Below are 27648 nucleotides of genomic sequence, written 5' to 3'. Positions count from 1 at the left end.
AGATCCATTTACAAATTTCCTCTCAGGATAAGAGTCATGAGCTAGTACATGCTGTTTTGAAAGAACTACAACAGAAAAATTTGGGCACAAGCGAAAACCCAACTATTCATGCAGTTTCCTTTCACACAACACCAAATTTCTCTGTTTTGTGTAGTTCTAGTACGAAAATATGTCTTTCAGTCTCATGGACTGATTTTAGAATTTATTTTAATGCAGTTTACAGTCATCCTCTTTTCACTGAGAAAAAACAAGCAATTAATAATCCACACCACAGAAAGTAAGTCTACTTCTGAAAGGCAGAGATTACTGAAGCACGCAAGAGAAGACTGGGCTTAAAACCTCCAGACATTGCTGAGAACCTGCCACTGCTTGCTACAGAGAAAAAGATCTAAATCCAGATATCAAGGCAGAAAGAAAAACTAACACTAAAATAACTCATCTGCTGACTGAAGGCAACTTTCAGGTGTTCCCACTTTTCTGCCCATCACGCACAAAGCCACCAGTGCAATCAAAACTAAAGGCAACATCAAAATAATGAGTTAAATATAAATGGATGGGTGTTTTCCATGGGAGGCAGTAGAAAAAGGAGGGTATTCAGGCTGGAGTGGAGAATGCACCTAGCTGTCAGTAGCTCTAATTTAGCTGACAGCCCAGCTCAGCTGTCTTCAGACACCAGAAAGTTCAAAGGGAGGTGAAAATGAAGATAAAAGAGATAAAGGCTGAAGAACAATGCATTCTACAGGAGAGCACAAGGTTTTCTTTAGTGCAACAAGTTAGTCTTCTGAATAGCCAACAGACACAGCACGTTTGGCAGGAAAGTAATTTACCTTTGTGTACTTGGAATTAGAAAGGTGTATTCGTAAGGTGTTAAAATTAATTTGGTGTGAGGAAAAAAAAAGTCTTATCAATGAGAGTAAAAAAGTTTGGAAGAACCACCTTTTGAATTTATATGCTCCAGAATTGTTTGTGCTGTGTATGCAATCTTGAAGAATTGTACTTTACTGCACGCACCAGGAGGAAGTGCTATAAGGAGACAAGTGACTGCCTTTTTTTCCTAGAGAACTTGCTTGAAAGCCAGGCTAAACCCTCATACTTTGGTCATAGTATGCACAGAACACACACACTACTTTCCACCTTCCCTTCTCCACAGCTTTTAATTGTTCTTACAAATATTGAGAAAGATTTTTGAAAAATTAAGTCTAATAGAGAAAAAAACCCAAAATTGTTCTTGCCTGAGGAGGCTATAAATTTTGAAGTCATGGGGGTCTGATATATGTAGCAGAGTTTAAGTCTCACAGCTTCCACACGGCTATACAAGAAACTAGGCATGGGAAAAGTCTGGCTGAAAAAAACCTTAGCTGAAAAATATTACAGCACTTTTCTCTGAGGTTAGCTTCCATACTTTTTGCTTCTGTGAAGTTATTTAATTGATCCACACAATATGATTTGCCTAAAGATATATTAGACTGTCCACCACAAAAGTAAAAAAACCAAACCTGACAAACTACCTGGCATCAAGCTATCACTGGTAGTGTGGTGGCTTGTGGCTTCTTGAGCAACAAGCAGCTTTGACAGATGGTAACTCGATAGTTTTTCCAATTAGACAGCATTATTCTAAGCCATGCAATGATTAATGAGTTAAGGAGCCAGACAGCCAAATAATATCGGAGAGCAAGTTTTATTCTGACCAATTTAAAAATTATTTTGATCAGCGTTACTGGTCAACTGAAAAAAAAAAAAATCAACATTTTATTGAGGAGCAGTAACAAAGCTGTCAGTGTGTTAGGGTTAACAGATCAGGTAATATTACCAAACAGAAGTACTAGGGTTGAAATCATACTTTAAGTAGCTGTGAGCTATGCTATTGTCAAATAATTAAACTTAACTTAGCAAGGTATGCCATTTTTATTAACAGGTAGCCACCCACCATTTTGATTTTAATGTACAGAATTCAAAAAGGCAAAAGTAGAATTTTACACTGACATTCAAACGCCCAAACTAATAAAAGGAAAACGTGTTCCTTATCTCTAGTTAGATATGAGAATCTAGCCAGAGGAAGTATGTTTTGAGAGCATAGTTTTGCAGCAGAATATACATACTGGGTCATCTAAGTCCCTCTGTACCACACAACACCTCATTATGCTTATGCTTGTGACTATGCTTTGCTTATGCGTGTTGTGAAATCTTATGCTACCTTCACAACCATTAGTGAAATACGTTTCAATTAAGCCAACTACCCAAGGCAAATCCTTCACAGAGGCGCAGGGAGGGTAAGTACCTTTTCCAAGATTACAGCAAGAGTCTGTTACAAAACTGGAGTCAGAGTTCAGCTCTTGGGGCACTTTGTGTAAGTTCTGAGTCCAGAATCAGAACTAGGGATCTGCCAGAGTGGAGTGGGACAAGGGTCCTGATGCTAACTGATGTTTCCATGTTGCCATGATACATCATCGCATTTCACACAAAATACAAGAGTAAAATGCCAAGTGGTGCATTACGCAAACTCCAATGAAATGTTTAAGACACAGGGGTAAAACTACATTGTATTTCCTGAGCAACAGTAAATGTTTTTCAGGAGCCTTCTATTTCTCATGCCTTCCATCTATGAGATTTAAAACCACTCCCGGGGAAAGCACTGGATCAGAAGCAGTCAAAAATTATTAAAAACTACCCAAAACAAAACAATAAAAATCAAAAGACAAGATGTTAGGAGAGAGGTTGAAAATAATATGCAAAGTTTTCTAATGCTGTGATATGATTCAGTTGTTGAGCTTTGTCTTGAATACACTGCTCAGGCCAAGTCAACACATCTTAAAATAGATACATAGCAGAAGAAATAACAGGGTCCAGAGACGTGCGGTGAAAATTATTACAGAGATGAAGAGACTTCTGTATGAAGAGAGATTGAAAAAGTTAGCACCATTTAATTCAGACAAGTGACAAGTAACAGTGAACATGCTAGAGAGACACAACACAGCAACTGTTTATGGCAGATAAATCCAGTACTACTAATTGTCATTTTGATAAGCCAGAAGAAGAGACAGTGTATGGGACTGGAAAGCTGACTGATTTGCAATCAATAAAGGAAAACACATTTCATATAAGATCTTGGGTTTTTGTGGAACTGTCTGTCACAAATGGACACTAAAGCCTAGGCTTTAATAGGGTTTGGAACAAGATTATCCACTTATGTAGATAATAAAAGCATCAATATTCCCATTAGATAAGAAACAATACACATCTGGACATAAACCTTCATGATTTAGGGTACACAAAAACTACCAACTGGCACTACCTATGAAAATCTTTCCTTTGGTGCTCACCTTACCGTACCTTAGCAAAAACTTTTTACTGAACAATTTGAAAATTAATGACATGAGGTAAGGCATAATAGTGCCTGTAGGTCTGAGTTAGTATCACAAGTCCTGTGTTCCTGCGCTGGAGTTTTATTACTACACTTATTCTTCCAGAGCGTTTCAGTATAAAGATTCAAAGGTTCTCCTTGCCACGCTTCTACCCAATACATTTAACAAATGGTCTCCAAGTCTTTTTCAGTGACATGGTGCTCCTATAACCTGGGAGGAAAACGTGGAGAGGAAGCTACTTGGGGGACCAGGACCTAAAAAACTTAAGTAAAAGATGTAAAAAAACTATTTTATAGTGCTTTTTGACTCCTTATCCTTCCACCTCCCCATGGGACAATGCTTTTATAATGAAAACTTATGTTCAGATTTATGTTCAAGTAGAATCCACCTATGGGGAGCTTATTTTTATCCCTGTTAAAAAAAAAAACCAAACAAACCCAACAACAGGAATAAAGCAAATGGGGTCATTAAAATAAGAAGGTGGCTGTTGTAAACAAAGGGCTAGAGAAATCTTCAGTCCAGTACACAGAAAAAACAAGGTTGCCTCTTACATTGCTGCAAGCCTGGCACAGATTTCCCTACGGTGAAAATGTGAGTATAAATATAAAAAAGAGAAAATTCTTCACTTGCCCATCCATGTAGCTTTTGCTCTTTCTACTCTTCTCCTCAGTCTCTACTGTCCCCTATACCCATATCTTTGCAGGTGAAAAGTATCCATACTTTTTCTCCCTGCGGATTCTGGTGATCTGATCAGGGATGCCTGGTGTGACCATCAACAGTGTGATCACATCGTGCTCTGAAGACACAGCAGCCAGTGCTGTTTGTTCAGGCAGAGCCCTAATGAATGGAGTTGGCAGAGACATCATTCCCCAATGCCCATTTTTCTTTTTTTTTCACAGAACAAACAACAACAAGAAATCCATGGCCACAGAGCTTTCAAAGGGAAAAAACCCCGCAGGGTCCTTTATACATTTCTATTAGAGTACATGGGAATTCTTCAATTTCCTAGAACACAGCTATAAACAGAGAAACATGAAGATGATGATATGACGCCTGTGTTAATATTAAATATGAAAGCAATGTAAAAGTCATGCCATGATAAATCTCATTAAATAATGAAAAACTAAGTGTTAATTACAGTTGTTGTCTGTAAAATTACTCACATGTAATCACCATAAACTGTTTCATGAGTGGTGTGGTTGGTGACTAATGACCACAAACAAGGAGTAAGTATATACCTCCAAACCTCCCAAGCTGCACAGCTATTGCAAAAAGCTTTCACTCCTTGTTAGGTTTCTATACCATAACACAAGGCAGTCAGTGTGAGTTTATAAAAGTTTTATGTGTGGTCATGATAGAAGAAACAACCTAAGAAAGTGCATATGGTGTTATCTTTCCCATATAAAGACTCAGTTTTATGAGACTCTCAAAACTGTCCTATGCGGACTGCACAATGCTCTCCTTTTTTGCATACTGCACGAATATAAAACAAATTCTCCATTATTAACAAAAATCATTATTTTATGTAGTAAAAATAATGGCAAAAAGGACAGGAAGGATCAAGCTCTGCTGCTCCTTAATTTTTAGCTCATTTGCAATTAGCAGGGCATGAAGTGCCAAAAAGGTACACAGACTTGTTCCCTATCAAGTAATTTGCTATCAGTGAGGCAAAGGAAAGTTTCCTAACTGATCATGTTCAGCTGAATAGCATGACTTGGGGGTATGGTATTTCCTGCTGCTGAGGTGCCTAAGGATCAGTCTGTCCTAAGGAGGTGATTAAGAATCACCATCATTGAACCCAATACACCTCAAGATTAAGCCAGGGATCCCACTAATGCTTACAAAGCTGCTGAAAGATGAAGAATGATACTTACTCATCTAGCTCTTCCTCTTCAGCTTTAGAGGTATCCGCATAGAGGTATTTGCTCATATCCACTGGTCTGACGTTCTTCCTTTTTGCAGGTTGCGGAGGAGAATCTCTTACAGTTACAAATGTTTCAGGCTCAGGATCTGGCTCATCAAATGGGTTCAAGCACTCTGGGGCATCTTCATCCTTGAAGGGATTGTAATTGTCAGCACAGAAACTTTCTTCTGGCTTTGAAGATGAAGCTATTTCAGTGTCCGGTTCTACAAAACGACAACAAAAAAAATCATTAAACGGATTTAACACAGAAAAAAATTGAAACCATTTTATCAGATCTTTGTATTTTGAAGGCTTATGTGAAAAGGTCTGCTGCATAACTCTTAATACATAAAGTCCTAGCCTTAGATGAATTTTCAGTATTTATTTACTATATAACCTTGTTTATTCAAAAATAGGTCTTTCAAAAGGTCATTTCATCTAGAGTATATTGAATAGGTTTCATTTTCTCACTTACTAAAGCTCTTTCAACCTAATTAGTTATTAGTTTTCTTATTTGTCATATAAATGGTATCGCAACAGATTTCAAAACATTTTCCCAAGCTATTAGCCAATTTGTATTCTAACAAAATGTTCTTAATTATTTAATTTGAGCTTTTAATAAAGAAAAAAGATATCCTGTATTTTATAATAAAATTACTTTTACTGGATATTAAAAATGGTGATAGCAAGTAGGTGGTCTTTTCATTTCTTAAAATGACTGAATTAAAAATCAGTTATTAGGTATGACCAGTAATTACATTTCAAAACGTACATATTTTCACTGCTAACTGCTCCTGGTAACAATACATAGTCTCACAGGAAAAAATGAATTTAAATTAACCCTAAAGAGACAGATAATCAAATTAATCATCTATTATTTGGGCTGTACAGCAAAAAGTTATTAGCAACCTGGAACTCCATGCAGTTCTTTTGAGTAACAGACACTACAGAAAGAACACTACACAAAATGAATGAATGCTAGATGTTGAAGAATATAAACCCCCATACAGCAATACAACAATTCTTACAAAGATACTCAGTAATGTTAATCTTACTCTTCCTGCAGCATCAAATCATCAGAAGCTCAGTTCAATATTGGATATGATGTACTTTCAAAATCCGTGCAAACAGGAACTTCAATGTAGTGTCATTAAAACCTAATTTGTAATAACCACTCCTACATTATTTTTAACAAAAAGTGTTTTTTTTCCAGATGTATGGTTACTAAATTGAACAAAGCATACCTTCTAGCTTTGAAAGAAAAACTCTAGAAGTTATTTGTAGTAAGACTCTAAAAAATAAAGAGATGGAAGTTCCAAATGTGTTTCTCACTAAACAAATATTCGGGAAGACAAAATCACTAGTCACACAACAAAGGGAAGCTGCAGCAAAAGAAACAGCACTGTTGTACTTGGTCTTGGATGGATGATGTACTGAAGTTGCTAATCCTGGTGAACTGCTAGAAAATTTAAGTGCCCTCTAGTCTGCCACTAAACTTCCAGTTCTCCCTGTCTCCAGCCATTAGCACAGGCCAAGGTGATAGAAAGCCCTACCTCATGTACTGTGACTATAATCTACAGTTTGAACAAGAGTTACTCCTAGTTGGACAGGAATATGGTCCCCAGATGCAGGTAGCAGCTTCACCTGTCTACACATTGGAGTAGTCACCAGTCATTAGAGCAGGGCAAAGGCTTGGAGCAGGAAAGGCTTTAGTCCTTCTCAGAACAGCTGAGACCTAGCAGGGACTGGAAAGATTTCACTTGAGGAAGAACCTCACATTTATATAGTGCTCTTCACATTTGAACTGCAATGACTATGTTATCCTATTGTCTTCTATACTAGTTCTAAGGGTCTGTTTCTGAAGTGATGGATCATTTCTCTGTGGTCAGAAAGTAGAAACCAAACGGGTTTGGCTGGAATGACAGAAAAAAATAATAAAAATCTCACTTAAGCCCATTGTGGACCCTCAGAAGATAAATCACTCAGATGAGATTGAGGGTAAGCTCAGCTGGGTTAAAAAAAAAAAAATTGTACTTTGCCAGACAATACTGCAGATTTTAACTGGTAGACATACAACTATGCATAGTGCTTGTGCCTGTGGGATTTCCCTATTGTGATTATTCAGAAAACTACGTTAGAACATTAAAATATCCCTTTAATTCCAGTTGAGTTTTGCAGTTTCTTATTCCTTCAGCAACCTGGTCCAACTTAGCATTAAAGCAGCAACTTAAACAGTACACATCTATCTCTTATGTATCTCATAAGTTCTTATACTTCAAATTCAGAATACAGCTATCACTGTTTCAAGTAAAAAAGATGTAGTCAAAAAGGAGACTGAGAAAAAGCCTAAATCAGACACTACATTGAAATAGGATGAGACAAAGGTGAAGTGAGATAACAAGAAGTTATTATGCTTAATGGTCAGTCTTTATACTGTCAAAATATGTTACAAAAAAAGCTAATTAATCAAAATCTTTGTGACTAACAATAAAAAAAACCCCAAATAATCAGGGTTACAATAAGTCTTAGCTAAACCGAAAAAAAGAGGCTGTTACTGTTTAAACTGGTTAAGCTTCACCTGAATGTCATAAAGCAAGTTTTTAGCTGTGTCTTAGGAGATGGGCATACAGACAAACTACTGCAGGATAAATCAGGGTGTGTTATTTGCAGTGTGTCAGCTGTGGCGTATGTGTCCACTCCTATCCCAGAGTAAATACAACATGCTTATCCCTTAATACAAGGGAATAAACTACTGGGGACTTATCCTGGGAGAAAGAGTAGTTACTGCACAGTAGGTGATGCATATTAAGCTCACACCCTAGTTTATGTGTGGTGATTTGTTCACAAGCTCACATCCTTACAAGAAAGGTGTTTCAGGGAAAGCCACAGTAAAATAATATTGAAGGTCTACAGTTTAACTGACAAGTGAAAAGAAATTATTCAAGGCAGTAATTCTTAAAAACACAAATATGATCAGATCAGGCAAGAATCCTTTGACAGTATTATAAATTAAATACATCAGAGCAGAGCCCAACATTTAAAATGTATTTTTTAATTTATTTTAAACTAAAACTGGAAAAGAGGTTCCACATTGGCTTACTTGCATCACTCTAGTGTCCAATGCAGGTGGTCACGGCAAGCAAAAGTTTCACCCTGCTTGCCCTGAGACATCCTCACTGTGGGTATCTGCAGCTAGGCTAGACCACTTTACAGTCAAATCTTACAGGTCTATACAGGTGTGTATATATATTCATATATAGCGCGCTCTCTCTCTCTCTTTCTGCAGTAAGGGTGAGCCAAATCCCATTCCTACTGCATAGATATGCGTGACTTGAAGTCCATGGTAGTCAGAACACTACTGAAATGTTGGGTAAATGTGGGTAACACATTTAGTGATTTGATGAACTGGGCCAAGCAGAAATGCTTTTGAGATCCATCCTCAGGAGACAGTTTCATATAAAAAGCAGAAGTAACCTAATGAAATGCAAAAGAATGACTGATGTGCGTCTTGTTCAAATTGTGCAACTTATTGACGATGTTTTAACTAAAACTTTGGCTACTTTAAACTTTGATCAAATCTTAAAATATTTTATCTAGAGAGTGTACAACTACGAAAACCTGCTTCTGCAACTCTGTATGATGCATTGCACCTGCACAAGAATCTGTTGATAAATACACATTATCATATGTGAGCAAAACTTGCTAATAACTCACAAGCAGCATTCAAACAAATATTACTAGAAGGAATGTCCGTAATATTTCCTGAAGTTAATATTCAGGGAAACAATCCCTTAAAACTATACTGTAAGCTTTTATTTTTAATTTGCTTTTAAGTGTCTCCTGGAAACAATGAGTTAAATGCTTGTTCAAATCTGATAAATTTTAAGGGGCAATGCAAATTGTTTTTGCAATTCTTTCTATTTCAACACTATGGATCAAGTGCTGTAACCCTAAGTAGGACAAAATTCTTTCTCCTGTTCTTTGGCTCAACCATAACTACAGGTTTGGCCTTACACGCACAGCATTGCAGATCAGCACTCAGAGACCTCTAGCTTACTTTTAATTAAAAGATTTCACAAAATCCTACACACAGGCTAAAATTACAAAAGCTTCTAAAAGTATCATTTTCAAGACACTTTTATAGGTAGAAATTTTTAGGGGCTCAACTAGAAGCCACTTAACTTGGCTGCTTATTCTCCCTCCTCCTGTCATCCAGGATGCTGGTCCCCCCCCCCCCCCCCTTCCTTTGATGTCCCCCCAGGAGGGAGGGTCCCCACCTGAACCCGAACCTAACCAGGCTCTCTCCCATGGGGTCTCTGAAATCCTTTCAGGACTAGCTTTTAATGCCAACTGCTGGTCATCACTTCTCTGTTACAAATTAAATTGCTAGGACAGTGACTCAACACCACCGCTCTTAAAGCTGCAGACGCTGTTACCTTTTCTGTAACAAAGACATTTAGATTTTCTCAAGGATCTAATGATGTTGGGAAGTGCATGTGGGGGGGGGTTGAACATACCACAGCTTAAAAGGGGTTTATTTCCCTCTTCAAGCTGATTCTACACTAACAAGTCAACACAGATTCCTCTGCTTCCCCCTAATCATTAATCACAGCTGAAAACACAGGACTCCTGTCTCTACCTGAACTAATTTTTTTAATTGCAGTTCTCTACACTGAGATATCTATATATAAAAAAATATATAGATATAGCTATATAAGTTATATATATATATGTAAAAAAAGACATTTCCAGGTTGGCACTCCAAGTGTCAAACACACAATAATTTTGCATGGTTAAGTAATAAAGCCACAGGGGCAGGAGTGACAAGAAGAGAGGTAGAAGTATTACTACAGCAGAAGCACCAGCTACTCTTGTGCCAGATTCTGGAAACATTACTTGCCTTAACTCCACTGAGAAAAACTGCTCGTGATAGTAATCACTCCAGCACTACCTATCTGCACAACCAGCCTTCTAGTTTCCAGACGAACTCAAAAAAATCGTGCTGCCCTTCAACCCACTTGCCTTTTGTAACATACCCATATTGTGACACATCCCTTAAAACCAAACAAAACCCCCACCAAAACATTACACACACCACTTTCCCCTTGGCAAAGGATGAAAGAACAAGCCACATGTGAAAGATACTTAGTTATGCCATTTACTGCACTACTGGCAGGCACACAGTCATGATAGTGATGTGAGCAGCGTAACAAATGGCACAGAATAAAAATGTAACTTACCAGATATGCTTCTAGAAAGCATATGACAGGAGTCCCTATAAACCACTGATGATTTTCTATTACTTTTGTTAACACTCACACCAGCAACACATTGCATTTCATTAAGAAATATAAGGAGAAGGGACAGATTAATCATTTTCCTCTTTATTGGTTCTTGTACTGCTCTCCTTAGGGCTATTCTAGAAGGATTCTAGGGTTTGGTACTGCATTGTAGCACTGTTTCCATTTTCAGTGTAACACATGCTCAAAGGAGCTCAGAAATCTACACACAAGGTAAAGAAACAGACTGGTAAAGTAAATGCTGCTTTAAATGAAAGGGGGACGCAGCGCTAGCAAAGGTATCTTCATGTCTCAGGTATGTTGCAGGAAACTTGTATTGGTCACATGCAACTTCAAAATTTGCATTCCCCACCTAATTAAAAAAATATCTGGAGCGCTGAAAGTGTCTTCTTGTTTTCTACTTGCTTTTGTTGTATATGTTGACTTCCAAGTAAAATATTTTGCACAAAAATTAACTGATTTTAGAGTTCTGTTGTAATGTGACTAAAAGACAATCCAAAAGGCAGTCCTCATTTGATCATCTACATATTGTCTAGTATAAAGCTGTAGAGATACCCTGTTAAAGAGATTATTTTTGATTTTCCAGATTTCTAATGTCTAGTTGACCTATTAGAAACAGAGGGAATAAGCCTTGATTTGACGTCAACCAAGAAACACAGCTAAGATTTTTTTAAGGTGAGTTGTTCATGCACATTCACTCCACTGTGCGTATAAGATCATATACGCTAAGGACTTTTTAAAAACCACAGCAGCATCCAGAGTCAGCTTGTTGATGACTCTCTACCATGCACTGCACTCACAGTGGATGCTGGGAGCACTTACGCCCTTAGTTTCTCTCCACCCTCATTCCCAGGGTTAGGTGATTATGGGATTAGGAAGATAGAGGGAAAGTAGCTGGTTTGTGAGCAGGCACAAGAAATATCTGTCTAGGAAACAAATATCTACTGGCAAGTAATCCTCCTTTCTCTTTGAGTGACTGTCAATACATACATATTCACACTGTGGGTGACTCTAAGCACTCTTTCACTAAACACACAGGTTACAGGCTTGATAGGAATATCCCTGGAATACCTCTGCCAAATGGCACATCATGCCTTCCAGCATCTGATGGCAAAGTACTCGGGAAAGGAGGCTCCAGATGGCTGATCTGCACACCTTGGGGAAATTAAGTAACAAATTCTATGGAAAGTCTCTGAACTTCCACAAAGTCTAAATTCAAGATTTTGCCTTGTCCAGATAAAAAGATAAAGCAGACTAACATGTAGTGAATAGAAAAATGCTTCATCCCTGCATGCATAAAAGGTTAATCTCTTGGTTTAAGCAGATCACAAGACAAGTGAAATGGGAATGTGACTCTTTAAGCCTGTAGGAGAAAGTCTGCCTTAAACTCCTGAACCTCTGCCATGCTCCCAAGCTCCTGGGGTGGCCACCAAAAAGGTCACATTCACTTAAGGATGCAAAGCATACAAACAGGCATAGTTTCAAAGAGCTTTCTAAAATGAGATGGCAGCAATGAAAGTTCCACTGAGGTCTCAAAGTAGAAGAGATGTCCTAAACCGTAAGTGAATATACCGACAGCCAAATGGGAAACAAACAGGGCAGCCTTCTGCGGTAGGGCAACAGGGTGAGAACAGCTACAATATTGTGTAGCTTCAAAATATAGTACAAAACAAAGGGAAATCTCCCCAAAACAGTAAGGTCTGCTTCCTATGAAGACACATTGATCCAGTTAGCCATAGACATACATAGCAGATTCCTGCTGTTGCTGAAGACCTGAACTATCTTATCTGATTTGTTTCAGCACCATTTTTTTCCCCCTCAACTTTCTGTGGAGGAAAGTCACACATCAAGAAGGCCAAGCAAGGGAAGATGAACACAACAAGTGCCCATTATAGGGACAAGACAGGTCTGGAGTGGAAGAGCCAGCACTTCTCAGAGGTGTCTGAAGTGACCAGAAGAATCCCTGGGGAGCCACTAATCATAAAGTAAAAGCTTTAAAAATGCCACGCCAGGTGTCCCACTCTTGGTCTGACAGCCTGAAACACCTCAGCTCTTCCACGTGGTTTAGTGCTCCATGAAGACATACTGCTGTCACATGAAGCTGACAAAAGCTCCATCCCTCCCAAATAAAAAACACCTTATGACACAGTAGGAAGAATCTAGTGACACCCTGTTTATCAAATCACTGTCATGTTGTTGTACGTTGACTGCTGCATGATGGTGACAATGTGTGGGAGGAATATTTGGTACACACACACACCCAACAACTCAGCATTGCTGCCCACAGCTGTGTAGATGGGACTACTTTGAGGGCCCAACAGTCTGAGCCCTAAGACTGTCCAAATACACAGAACAGACCCAGAAGAATGGAGAAATGTCCATGACTATGACTCAAGATGGCAGTAAAGGCTAGATGCCATCAAAGGGACCAGAATTGGCTGAAAAAACATGTCCCACCTTTATTTGGAGTCTTTTGGGAATATAAGCAAACTGGGATCTTCGATGCACGCTGCTCATAGTGAACTTGACATGAGGTGTCAAGCTACTCTGGCGCTAAGAAATAATACCAGTCTATATCTCCCCGTCCCTGAGATGAGAAGGGACCAACTCTTAGTGCCTACATTTTGCAGTCAGAACACCTGCTGCTTTCTGCCTGTGCAGCTTCTTGCTGGAAAGTAAAGCTGGGTTTGGAAGACATCAGTTTAGGTAGGATGGGACTTGTACAGCTTTCTCCAGGGAGAAGGGAGCTCTTCTTTCTAGAACACAAAAGGAAGAAAGGAATATAGGCTGGGTCTCTTAGAGCAAGTTGTGTATGGGCAACTAGATGGATGAGAATAGGTGTTTTATATCCCTGGTTATTCTGCCTCCTTCTGCGATCCTAAGGGAATTCACAGCTAAGGAACAGACAGGAAATGAAGCGAAAGATCCAGACACCAGAACCTAATCCATGTATGTCTGTATCTACAAAGCTGAAACAACTCACTTCTGCAGCTCTAGAAACACCTGACAACTTTATGGGAGAGAGAAGGGGCCCCGGATAGTGGCTTTATGGCTTCAGTGGACAAATACAAAGATAGTGCAATATCCCTGTTTGAGAAATACAAGCTATGAGACTACACCACAGCCGAAGTATTACAGGACTTTGATCACCACCCACACTGTCCTCTGCGGACTCTGAAGGCAGAGAAGCCGGGTTGTGAGTAAACATTCAGCTTGTTCAGAGAAAGAGAGTAACCACAGGTGGAAACTGCATCTCAGAAATGCATCCTCATTAGACCTGGCATTAGAAATCCCATGGCTGTACCCTGAGCTGCTCCTGCTCAGTATGGTGGTTCTCCACCGCCATTACAGAGTGGCTCCTGGGGTTTGGTCAAAGGTGGCAAATGCGCCTTGGTATTTTCTGTGGGAAGAAAAGTCTTGGAGCTTTGAACAGGAAAGGTTGAGTAGAGCTTCAAACTTGTGAATTAATTATGGATTGGCATTTCGAGCAGCTGCAAACTAAGAAAGTCATACACCTTTTGCTTTTTCTGTGGCAGCAGATGGCAGCCTGCATATCTGGACATGGAGCTGAGGACAGCAGAGGTGCCTGCTGTCTTGGTCCTTCTTTCTAGCCTTATGGCCAAAGTCTTATCAGATTAAAAACTTACAGGGGTTGTATTTCTCACTCAAACAGAACAAGAATAGGCATGTCAGTCTGGAAAGGGGATTAACACCTACTAGGTGGTGCAAGGTGCGATGCCAGAAGGCTTAACTGAGGAAGCCATAAAAGCAAAAAAAGAAGAATGAGAGAGATACAATTAAATTATAATAATGAAGATTAGTGCTAACCAAGAATAGCTGTGATGCAGTGACGATTGCAGTGAAGGAAGTTCTGATATAAACCAGTATCCATGTGGAACAGAGGCACTTGACTGTTGTTTGCTCATTTATACCACATGAGGTGAGTACTAGTAACACACCTGATAGGTCTAAAAGTCTCTGGTTCAACTCTTAGCTGGCAGCACCCAGTGGCAAATACACGTAAGGATGTGACTCAAAGGATAAATCCATTTTCCAGTGGCACATGGATCACTGCTATTGCTACCTCAGTATTGCATGCAATAATTGTATTTAATCAAAGTAACATTCTTCATTTGTAGCCCTACAAAAAAAAAATCCTGTTTCATTACACATTTGCAATTAGCATAAATTATGCAAAACAAATCTATTACCTTCTACATCAGGGTCTCCAAATGGGTTTAATTCTGCTGTGTCAGCATCACCAAAAGGGTTCGTACTAGGGTTGGCCAAGTCTCGCTCCTCTTCGTCCAGAAAATTAAGCTTATTGATAAGCTCTATAAACAAGTTGGAATATTGTTTTAATACAGATACAAACTGTTCATCTAACATATTTCAATTGAAAAAACCTTGTATCAACAGTCCCTCGAAACACCACAGAATGGCACGAACTGCACAACTAAGCTAATGCATTTCAGTAAGTACACCAACAAAGGAGGAAAATAAAAGTGAAATGAATGAAACTTCTATTTGCTGATCACACCATCATGTAACAGAAATTACTATGAAGAGAGCCTTCCATTATCTTCACTAAATAAATGTTCCAGGATATCTAACGAGCTAAATACACTGATTTCTTTTTGGTTGTTCACATACATGTTAACTATTTTGGATGTAACATGCATGTAAAATCAGAGAGGGGACATTTTGTCATGTTACAGAGGTCAAGTTAGGCTTGGGGTCTGTTTGGGGTTTGGGTTTTTTTTGTAATTTTTTTTTTCTTTCTTGTTCATTATCAGATGACAACGGAGCTGTAGAGGAGATAGACTCTTTCTCTATCTTATTGTTACCTGTTGGATGCGCTACAAATTACTGAGAGTCATGCTGGGTGGAAGCACGGAGATAAAACTGACAGTTGAATACAAGCAGGAGTCAAAAGGTAACAGGTCACAGTAAATACAGACAATCAGAAACAGAAAGAAAGGAGGAAAGCTCATAGACCTTCAGAGGAACTGGCTGATTTAGCTGAAGGCATATTTGCTCGCTTTATGCAGTCATCTTGATCTTCATCTAAGCTGCTCAGAGCATTCAACTGGTTTACAATTTCTGTAAATAGAAGCCAGCCAAGACAAACGTAAGGCAAGGGCATTTAATGAAACAGAAGTGGAATGAACACTGTTACTAGAAAGAGAGTGAGTGAGGGTAAAAGAGAAGACACTTAGAGTTAATTAAAAGAATACATTTAGAACAAGTCCTTACAATGACATACCTACAGCAAAGCACTTCTGTAGGTTCTTCAGTGATAATTCAACAAGAAATTCAGTTAACAGACATAAACAAAGCCTTGCCGGATTGCTGGTGTCAGCAACAGTAATTAGTTTTATGAGGATGAGTATGCACATCAGTTCAAAACTTAGATGTACTAGATATAATTTAAAGACTTTTCCTGCTCGTGAAGAAAACATGAATTTTAAACGACTGTCAATCAACACAAAACTGCCCCAGAACAATTTTACCTTCCTTCCAAACCCTTAAGGCTGCAGAAAACTAATACATACGCATGCATTTTATATATTTTATTTATCTATACACACACACACAGAGATTGTTTAATGTTTACAATGAGTCACCATTAAATTCTGACCTACGACAAGTCAAATTTATTTAATAATTCTAAAAGATATGGTCCGTATTGTGCTATGAGAATGTGTACTGAACATATATATTGGTTGAATTTGCCACTGTAATGCTATGCAAGTAACACCTTATAGTGTGGTAAAATCCTCTTTCACCTTCTATCCATAGTGGAGAGCTCTGAATTGTCACAAACTAACAATTTTTAAAATGTATTAGTGTTTAATTCTAGCCAAGAAAATGATGCCTCCATAATTCTGGAAGAAAAGAAAGAAACAAAAAACAACTAGGTCTTAGTGGCTTCTGGCACAAGGGGAAAAATTCCCCTCTGATCCCCCCCTAAAGTAGTCCCATCCACAGCATCTGACAAATGTAGTTTCTGTAGTATTGGAGATTGAGCGTGGGGCATCTCTGAAAGACCTCAAACATAGGTTTCTGTGGAGAGGAGACAGCCCTCCTCATCCTTCCAGCTGACAAACAGGCAGGAAAAACCTGTGCAGGAGAGATGATCCTGCTTGTTGAATACCATTGCCCCTCTGACAGGTTTTTTCAACTCCCATCTTTTCCCAATGAAATAAACGGATGATGTCTTCTGGCGTCAGCAGTGAAGTTAAAGCTACGTAGATACCTTTACTACACACTTCTCATGCCAATCATTCTTGGATTTCCTTTAAACTTCAATTTCTTGTGTACATAGGAAGTTACTTCTTCATAATGCTTTTAGTTCACCGCTGTTTTGAACTTGACTTTTTCTTTTGTTTGGAAAAGCAAATGTTTGTCACTGACATTTACATAGTAATCTTCATTCTATGAACTAGTTTCAAGGAGCAAGGAGCAAGCGATCAGATTGAGGTGAAAATTGAGTGGTACTGTGAATGTCCCAACTCATGCTGATGCCCACAGCCACCCAGAACTTCTGAGCAGGGGGCACTCATGCTTTTTCACAGGGCAACCCCTTCATCAGTTGACACACTGACACATCTCTTAATTTCATGCCTTCACAGACAGCATAAAAAGCCTGAAGCCAAAAGCAGAGTCCAGAACCTGAAAATATTTCAGTCATGTGGTTAAAAACTTCTTTTCCAAATTTAAACTGCTTTGCAAAGATGTGCCAATCTGCAAATTACCAAGTGACATGATCTATGCTGCCAATATCTATTGGACATAATCTATGCTGACAATAACAGAATTCCTCTTAACCTCACCTCCTAACTGTTCTTGACCTTAAAGCAAAAATCTGCTTAGACGGGATTAGATTTATATCTATCCACACAGAGTTAATTTCACCATTCTCAATTCCTTATTTTTAGCTCAAACAAGACTATTGTCCTAAAAAATAACACCAAAACTGCCCCAAAACTCTTAACTTTTCTCCGTATAAAAATCATGTATACACCTTAGGGATCTGAACAATATAATACTATCTTCTGGGAATTTTTAAGACTCAAGGTACACAATGGAAAATACCTTACTGTACTCAAATAAAACAGAGTTGACCTTATAAAACACTAGTACAAACAAATTACTAGCTTAAAGCAGGCTGAGATGCTGACATGATTTACAATCTATTATGCCAGCATGTGAAAAAAACCCAAAACAATTACAATTCAGTTTTTATTGTCAGAATATAACAAATTAAGTTCAGAGCTTTAAAAAGAGGGAATTCTTTGATGTGGTCTGAATCACCTGGTCGCATCTGCCAACCTAAACACCCGTATGCACTACAATGTTTCTCATTACAGTATTAAATGGTTTATGTCATATTTTGGAGTGTGGAAATGGTAGGTTGGAGATTTATGTCCTATATTATCTTTCACAAATCTCATTATCTACAAATGCATATTAGCTTGTTCTACAAGTATATGTCATATAAATCACTGGTTTGGGTTTGTTTTTTTCATTCTTCTCTCTTGCTCTTTTTTTTTTGAGTAGCTTGGTGCTACTGACAAAAAAGAATAAATCTATCAGAAGTTTACATGAGAGGTACAGTTTTGCAAATGGCAAGAAAGGGTTACACATATTGCTCTCCAGAAGCCCGCTCTTGAAATATGCTGGGATTCGGACTCCTGCAATATATGGCACATGGGCACGTTGCTGAGTCCATGTGGTGCCCCAGGACAGTCACCGTGCTCCTGTGCAGATGGAGCAGGAGGCAACTATTAACTTCAGCATAAGGCTCTAAGCGTAAATTAAAACATTAAGAGAAGCAATGTATTTATTACTACCCTAAGTTTGTGAGTTATGAGCCACATTTCTTCAAGTGTGTTGGGATGCCTTGTCTTCAACTGAAGACTACGGACAGGATAATTCTGGGAGGTTTAAATTAATCTATATTAATAGCATAGAAACAAAATATTTGAAACTTATTTCATGGCTACAAACATCATGTTCAACTTCACGCAAAACAGAACAATTATGTGGAGATACAGCTTTTACACATGAAAAATTTAAACAAGTATTGGGAAGGAAGGGGAAAAAACCTGAGACAGAGGGAGATGTTTTCTAAAATTAAAGTAGTGCTTTGAACGGAAAACATCTTTCAGTTTGATCTTAAGGTCAGTTGTATGGCAACAGCTCCCATGTTGACCACACCAAATTCCACAGTGCTTTTGAGGTAGGTCAGTATTGCGCCACTTATTTCATAGCTGAAGAAACAGAGGCTTACGTACCCAAGGTTAGGTAATACATCAAGGAAGAGAAGCAGCATTTCCTAACTCACCTGCACCATCTAGAGCCCCATTCAACAGGTCTCCTTTGCTCTCCTAGCGGTGGATATATTTGTTCATCTATAGAACTGTAACTTTGGGCCCAATAAAAAAAATTAACTTCTGTACACTGCAAAAAGGAACAGTGTCTGTGATAAAGATTTGCAGCACCTCTTCTTGCAGCTGTGGCTTGAGAATGACAATGTTTCAGTCATCAAGTCATCCAATGTTTCTGTGAGAAGACCTTGAGTCAAAAGTAGGATAAGAATCCCTTCTGCTTTACCACTTGCACCTTACTTTTTCAAAGCTCGCTTACAAACACTAACCATGTAAAACGCCCATCGTTCCTGTGAAGTAGTGATAGCCAGTATCCCCATTTTACACTTGGGAAAACAGGCGCACCAAGGCGAAGTGATTTGCCGCAGGGGACTCTGAGTCAGTGAAGGCATTCCAGCTTGCGCGGCTGCCAACACCCTAACATGGCAACAGATGAGAAAATGCTGGGAGCAGCAAGCTTTCAAAACGGTTATGTAACTTTCTCAATTAACTTTATGGGATTCTGTGAACACAATTTTTTTTGAAAGAAATTTCAGAAAGAGTACTTCACTACATCAGTTTTGTTCCATTTCCTTATTTCTATATCCCTTCCTGTTGGTTTGTTTCGTGGTGGTGGGGGTTTTTTGTTTTTTGTTTTTTGTTTTTTTACAATGATTCCTATCTTTTTCTCCCTTGGTTCGTCAGCTGTTCTCCCTGTATTTTGGGAGATTATTCTTCCCATTCATTATATTTATTACAGGAGTCACTCCAACTGCCACTGAAATCAGTCTTGAACACATGTTGAAATAGATCCTTTACATTTTATTTATTAATGTTTACTTACTGCCCTCTGTTTTATGTTCTCCCATTTGCTTGGGAAACTGCATGCACTCCTTCTTCAACAACCCTCTCATCCCTCTCCTTGTCTAATGTGGGAAAAGTTACCCAGGCTAAGAAAGCAACACAGCTGATGTAGCCAACACAAGAAGAAAAAGTCAAAGGCTGACCTTTCCCCACTCAGGTTCCCTTAATGATGCAACTACAGAAAAAACAACCCAACCCTCCCATCTTGTATCATTAGAAAACAGCATCAGAACAGGCTGAACAGTGAGTCGATACAGTGTAGTTCAGAAGTATTTATTGCTTCTGCCTTTCAAGTAGGGCTTGTAATGTTTGCTTAGAACAGCTAATTTTGGCCTTTAGAACAAGGGCTGGAAAAGCTGAAATGCCTCTAAAGCGACTCAACCTAGGACCTTGAGTTGCATGTCAGACAGCTTACCCTTGCCCGTCTATCTTCAGAGATGTTCACTACATAGCCGAAGGATAGTGGACAGACTAGTCTAATCTACATCAGCTTTTTGCTTGTTGGCTTGTTTAGATGCTGAACACTGCAAAACCAATAAAGTTGAGAAGCAAGATCTGCTCCTTTTCAACTACTGTTGAACTACTTCCTTCTGCACACAGGCTTTCCATAGCAGTCCTCTGTGCAGTATCTAGGCATATCTTAATGGAGTACTTCTGCTGAAATAGCTTATATAGACTTTACGTAGTGTCTCCTTTATGTGCCGATCTCTTCTCTGTGATTATGGCCTGGTGAACATGTCAGGTTTTGTTTGGTGTTCTAACCCGCACATGAATTATTCTGGTTACACTGGGAAAGGAGAAGACAACCTTGCAGAATGATTTCAGTATGACCAGACTGGTATACCTCTGCTCCCTGACCAAGAATACATTATCTCTGTCTCTCAAATATTTCATTCTGGACTTTCCAATCTGCTCTGTGCCAGACTCATACAGCGTAAGTAGAGATTTGGTCAGGATACAAAACATTTAATTGAATATGTAAAGCACAGAGAAAATATATTTGCATCCTTTCACAAGACTAAATATAACTAAGTAATAACTGCTTCAGGCTGAAACTTTCGATTGCAATGAAAGCTTGAAAAGAAGCAATGAAAGTAACATTTCGTAACACTAAATCAACGTTAGTCTGGATTTTCAAGAACAGATTTGACAATTTACTTCTCTGCCTGGGATGCTCTTCCCCACCTTAGAGAAGTATCCCTTTATTTCAACAGACATTTTTAAAGAGCACTGGCAGGCATGAAGGCTGGCAGCAGAAGTTAATTTGTCTTTTCCTGATTTTTTTTTTACACTACGAGTTCCTGCAGACATTAACGATCTCTACCAACAATTTACCATCATCACATCCTGATCTGACTTGCATCGATTAGTTCAGCTATCCTGGACACACTTAGCATTTTCATCGGCAATTCAAATGTGGTTATACTATCTCACTTCAAACAACCTTACTATCAAATTCTGTTAAAGTCCTTAATGGTCTCCTGATTTCATTTTCATGAGACACCTCAACCAAAAGGCAGAAGTATGCTGCCTGGAATTACCATGTTATTGAGCAGAACCTCAGCACCTACCCATGGCACAACTCATTTCGCACTTATTCTCACAAATTGTCTTCATTATTTCACTTCAGGTCATCCTCTTGCCTTCTCGCTCATTGACTCTTTCCCTCTTGTTACTCCTCTGTTCACACTGGTTCTTTGCTTCCCTAAAATGCTACCTACTTAGTGCATTCTGTTCTAAAAAATAGGACACACACACACACAAATATCAATGCTCTTAAATTCACAAATATTAAAATGGATGGGTCCCTCTTCAATCAAACTATCCTAAATTCTATTTTGCTTGGGATTTTTTTAAAGTTAAATACAAACACAGCATACGGATAAAATCCACAGGACACAGCTGGCAACTAGCAAAGGAACTATATCTTACCATCCCTGTGGCAAAACCAACCTGTAATTTTTGCAGCCTTTTCCTCTTGATTCACTCTGTTTTCTTCATCTTCTTCATTGTCTTCCTCAAAATCATCTAGATTTCCAATATCAGCTTGTTTCATACTCATCAAACTTGCCAGGCTTTGCATGTCTTCATCCCTAAATAACAAAGTTAAAACCAGGCATTAAAATGCATCCTGTTAATACCACATCTGATACTATTGCATTATTAAAAATCCTTTAAATATCTTTATGTTTTCTTTTCTTCAGGGAGGTCTCTGATCTCAGATCTGATCTTCAATATTGTGAAAGAACAAAATGAATACACTCATGTATATTAATTTCTGAAGGGAAAGTTTTCTATTAACAAAATTCTAAAAGGTAAAAAAGTGCTGCCTTGCATCAAGAGTCAATTTAAGGTCCACTTCTTAAAATTTTAAACCAGTCCAGAAATGCTACTAAACACTTTGGTGAAAATGAAAATGCTTGGTCAGACCTACTGTCCATATGCTGCATGTGATACCTACCACTGTATTCATTCAGAACTCCTGACACTGTTACAAAAATTAAAATCCCTTTTCTAAACATCTGAATTAATTAACAAGATAAAAAGCTATTTCATATCAATGGCCAATTTCTGTTCTTATTTGCCTGTATCGCATATATATCTCTCTCATATAACTGTACCTTTCATATCAAATATATGTTTGATGAAAAGATGACAGTAGGCAAAGATTAGAAAAATGGATGTTCTACGTTTGTTTCATTAAAAAACCATGATTGTTTAAGTACATGATGTCATTCTTGAAGGAATGGCAGTCTTGCCTCTTCTTTTCTAAAACCGTTTCAGTAGGTTTATTGGGGTTAATCAAATTTTTTTGGGGCTTCTTACCATAAGACAGACTTGGGATTGCGTGGCAAGGGAGCACCTCTGCTGAAAACAGCCTAGGGATCTTGGTGGAGAGCAAGCTCAAGGACAGCCAGCACCATGTCCTGGTAGCCAAAGGAGGCAAACAGCATCCTGAGACACATTAAAACAGGACCACAAGCAGTAGCTTGAGGGAAGTCATGACCTCTATTTACTTGGAGTCATTGAACTGCATCTATGGCACTTTGTCCAGTGTTGGGTCCCACTGGACAGGAAAAGGTGTTGATAAACTGAAGCAAGGTCAGCAGAGGGCCATTGAGATGGTTTGGGGCTGGAGCACTTGCCCAGGTGAGTGCTGAGGGAACGAGACTTCTTGAGCCCGGAGAAGAAATGGCTTCAGGAGGACCTAGCAGCAGCCTGCCAGCATTGTTGAGAAGACAGTGGTGCAAGGTGGAGGATGAGAGACAGTGGACATCAACTGAAACCAAAGAGGTTGTGATGTGATGTGAGAAAAAAGTTGGAACAGTCATCAACAAGCAGTAGGATGGGTTGTCCAGAGAGGTTGTGCAGTCTCCATTCTTGAGGGTTTTCAAGCCCCAGTGGGATAAAGCCCAGAGCAAAGTGGTCTGATCATACAGCTAACTGTTTTAAACAGGAGGCTAACTTGGATACCTCTACAGGTCCCTTCCAATCTGAATTATTCTATCTTCTTTGAAGTTGATCATGATAAAACCAGATGCACAGATTTTGTGCCTAACAATGCCAAGAAAACGATACAAATTATTTTAAAGGTACCACTCAGAGGAATAAAAATGATGTACTAATCATGCCTCAAATCTGCACAGAGGCAGTTAAAAACATGGGATTAAACTCAGTGATTTAACATGTTGTTAAAATCAGAAACTCTTTGGGGCAATCATTTCCTACTGTGTGAGTTCAAAGTAATCAGCACTACAGAACCCGCAGTTACACAGGACAACTAAGTACTTCTATCAAAAGTATTAATAACACTAAATGTAAAATAAGTAGCTATCAGGAAGTCACAAAGACCTTTCCATTCATGCTGAATCCTCAGGTTTTATCTTCCTCATTTGATAACCAATAGGTTAAATCAATTCTTTAAGCACAGGGGAAAACATGTAGCATCCTATAACTGCAACGATAGGCAGACTCTTCTATGCACCGAAGACAAAAAGCTTGGAGCAGTTAGCACACAAATCTTGTATATCACATGTTCACGTAAAGTTTAGAAATGAAAAGGTCTCCAAAGTACTATTTCTTTTTACTGTCCTTTCTTTATTCATACTTTATAATATTTTTTCTGTGTTTTAGAAATAAAATTATTTTTGATACTGCATAGCAACAGGTTGCAGTATTTTCTTTACAGAATGCATAAAATAAAATTAAATGTTCATCTCACTTCATAGAACTACAACAGTTTGTAAGAGATGTAAGCAAGCCTTGGCCTAGATACCTTTTTTGCATGTTCATATATCTTGTCACCTGAATTCTCTCTTTTATTTTGACTAGTAAGACAGTCTCTATTTACACATACTGGAAAACAATGCTTTAACAAAGAGCAGCTTTTTTTTTTTCAGGTCCCTGGTTCAGGCCAATATTAAAGCCCTGTTGTTAACTTACAGTCTACCTGACTTACAGTCTTCCCGTTGAAATTGATAGATTTCAGACTGAAGAAGGTATATGTGATCCTAAATGGATCAGCTTTTACAAATTATGGCCTCAAAACCCACTAAGAGCCTAGTATAGCTATTTACTGTATAGTTCATGGATGCTGGTTGTTCCAAAAAATTTAAAGACGTTATCAGATACTGACTTTTTCATTCCAATTTTTACTGCAATAAACCGCATTAAACTGCAGCTAAATACCTCAAAATAACATTCTTATATGGTATGTCAAAATGTGGTTTACAACAGGTTAATCAGAGAAGGGAAACAGTAATATTAATTAACAGCAATTAATGCATCTGTGGCTTTCAAAGCATGCAAACAAAAAGCATTTTTGTGTCAAAATGTATGCCTTAACATGGCAGTCTGGAAAGCAACAGTTTGGGGTATTTGTATTGCAACAGGCAATGTCTACAAGCGCATCCAGAATACTGAAAGCTAGAAGTAAATTGTTAGCCTTTTGGAGGGAAAAAGAAATTTTAAGAAAGGTAAAAGAACCACTAGAGCAGTAGTTTCCCCGTCTACCTCTTTTTGCTCTGCCATTCTCACATTCCCATATTCTACAGACAGAAAGGAAAAGCAAAAGAGGATAGGTGACAAAAGATCCATTCTCCAGCCACATGAAGTTGTCTACACGAAGTTGTCAACATCTGACATCTTGAATCTGACAGAAATTGTAGCAGAGGTTATAGGACCTGCAAAAATAATCTGTATCTTCTGCCCTCCAAAGGCTGTTGAAATAAGGTACAGAACCAAGTGAGTGAGTAGGGGGAGTGGTAATCAGTGCCCAACTGAACTCTTTTCACACTATGTTCCCGTGTTCAACCCAAAACCTTCCTTCTGACTCCACCCTCTCTCACCTTACAACTGGCTTTGTCCTTCTTTCATTCTTTGTGAAATATAAATAGATGAAATAGAAATAAGTTCTCCTTCCCACATTTCCCTTGCAGTCTGCTACGGGTATTGTTAGGCGAACACACACATGCACACAAACGTACACTCCTGCTGATTTCAGACCTGTAGATATTTTTAAGCTGCCGTTATTTAGAATGTCTATAACTGTCGAGGACAAGCCATTTGTCTCTGAAGAACACAAGACTAAAATCAGAGTAAGAAATGACTTTTACTCAGCTAACAAACTAAGTATGGCAGGAATGATAGGTATGCTGAAGGATACTCTCAAATTCTGCCATTCTACACAGAAAGAGCTCTTTATCCAAAGAATTCTTTGAAAAGCAACACAAAGCAGGCTATCTAGTTAAAAAACAACAACACACACACACACAACAACTTACGTGGCTTTTCCTTCCCTCAGGAAAATACAAGATAAAGAGAACTGTAGTGTGGCAGATACCACTTTCTTAGACAACGGCTTGAATTTTAACTTGACATCTGTCTGTGTAGGCATGGGGCTTGCATATTGCTTCATGTTGATGCTGCTGGTAGCAAGTGCTTTTCTGCGTCCAGAAGGAGATTCCTGAAAGCAAGGGAAAAACAAAACTAACGTAAAAGGTGCTGTTACACTAAAACCTGTATGTGCATAAAACAAGAAATACATTTATTAAATCTGCATCATGTTTTTCCAAGTACACAGGCAGCAGGGTTTGGTACGGTCCTTTCTAGAGAAAGAAACCCATTTCTTAAACTAGGTCAGCCACCAATGGTGGGCCTTTGAACACTTGCTTAGTGCAATGGAAAAAAAAAAGTTATTAATTGTGATTTGTGGTCTTCCATATGGGATCCTAGGTCTTAAACTGTTTGAACTTGTAGTAGCATCCACAGCACACATCCTTTTAAACAAGCGGGAACATATATCTATTCCTTCTCATAGTAAACTGGACTAGTTTTGTCCAAACCTGGATAGTCCTGGACTAGGACTTCCAACCTATGGAAGACATGGATTTCAATTATGCATATATTTCTTTACATAATGGTATGAAGCCATCAAGTTAATATTTTCAACTGCTATCTGTGTTCAATGCTCAAATATAATGCCTGAATATTTTTCAAAGCAGTGGTACTTCTCACTAGTGTTGTACATGTACTATCAAGAGTGACAGGTTTCTGAAATTAAGGTTGACAATGCTTCCGAAAATATTGATAAAAATTCTGCAAGGAAAAAAAAAGTAAGAAAAGAGAAAGATAAAAGCCTAAGTTGTATTTCAAGATAAATGTGTTGCTCACAGTTTAGTAATTCAGACAAATTAATCTAAAATGCACCTAAGGATCTACTCTCTTGTTCCATCTAATATCAGCATCAGCAGCAAAGGAACGATTATATGTAATAAAGCTCCAGTAACAAAAATAAAACAAAAAAGCCCTGCTGTTAACTCTTTTGAAAAAAGTTCTCACAATAATACTACATTTTACTGCAATTGACAATTTGTGTTGAATAAAGAATACTAATTCAATCAAAACATTCAAGCATTCTTTTTCAAAGTACTCAACATTTCTGCCCAGTAGAGTAAGTCAGAATGTAATATGTCATCCCCAAAGAATACCTTGTTTAAAAAACTAGCCTTATCTGTCAGATTATGCACAGCAATATTATACAGAACTATTAGTGCATGTAGATACCTTATGAATGAATTTCAAAAATGCATCAAACACTTCAGAAGGATTTAGGCCCTCTCAGAAGAAATACTTAAGAATATGCAAATACTCTCAACTGAATCAAATTGAACAGATGCGACTATCACAAACAATACAAGTGCTCTTTCCCTGGCTGCAACTGTCAATCAAAGAGTGAGATTAAGGTCCAAGGTTCTGACAATGTGTAAAATGGAAAGTATGATCAGGAAGTTTCAATTATTACACAGATATGAACAATAATCTGTTATTGTATTATACCTTTAGAATAACTAAACATTACAACTCATTATACCAAATGCAAGATTTACTGTGGCACCTGTTCAGAAAGCAACATGAGAGACACAGAACTTCTTTTTTGTGTGTTCTCCAGGTACATAAGCAGTTTGCATCTGAACAGCTATATTTTCAATATTTGTACTATAATGTAAAAATGGTGGTCAAGATGAATAGAAAGAAGGTTTGCTTAAACCCCTTCTAGTTATTTTTTTAAGTATCTTTAGAGAAAACTGGCATATGTAATGTGGTGTGCAAATATTTATGCAACCAGCATGGTAAAAACTACTTGCCAATGCTAGTGCATGCACTCTTCTGCCAAACAGAACAAGAGCAACCAGAAATCAAAAAGTAACTCGGCGCCACATGGAGAAGACAAGGGGGCAACAAGTACAAGTTGCACCAGGAGGTTTCATCTTGATATGACAGACATTTTTTACAGTGAGAACAATCAATCGCCAGAACAACCTCCCCAAGGATGTGGGAGAGTCCTC

The 27648-nt window shown here is 38.4% G+C and overlaps 1 protein-coding gene across 1 annotated transcript in view; it reads right to left on the bottom strand.

Annotated features, from left to right (window-relative positions):
• The window catches only part of EHBP1 (EH domain binding protein 1), a gene marked incomplete at its 5' end in the record, with an annotated part of 230829 nt that overhangs the window by 116365 nt on the left and 86816 nt on the right, over positions 1–27648 (bottom strand). Inside the window, 4 exons of the mRNA XM_081998215.1 lie at positions 5237–5489; positions 14777–14899; positions 21755–21894; positions 25585–25766. Coding sequence (XP_081854341.1) covers positions 5237–5489; positions 14777–14899; positions 21755–21894; positions 25585–25766 — 698 coding nt within the window. The remainder of the gene's footprint in view (positions 1–5236; positions 5490–14776; positions 14900–21754; positions 21895–25584; positions 25767–27648) is intronic.

This window comes from Phaethon aethereus (genome assembly GCF_964289735.1).
Source record: "Phaethon aethereus genome assembly, chromosome: 3".
In the NCBI taxonomy this organism is placed as follows: Eukaryota; Metazoa; Chordata; class Aves; order Phaethontiformes; family Phaethontidae; genus Phaethon; species Phaethon aethereus.
Note: the sequence above shows the minus strand (reverse complement) of the source record. Positions and strands in the feature narration are given on the sequence as shown.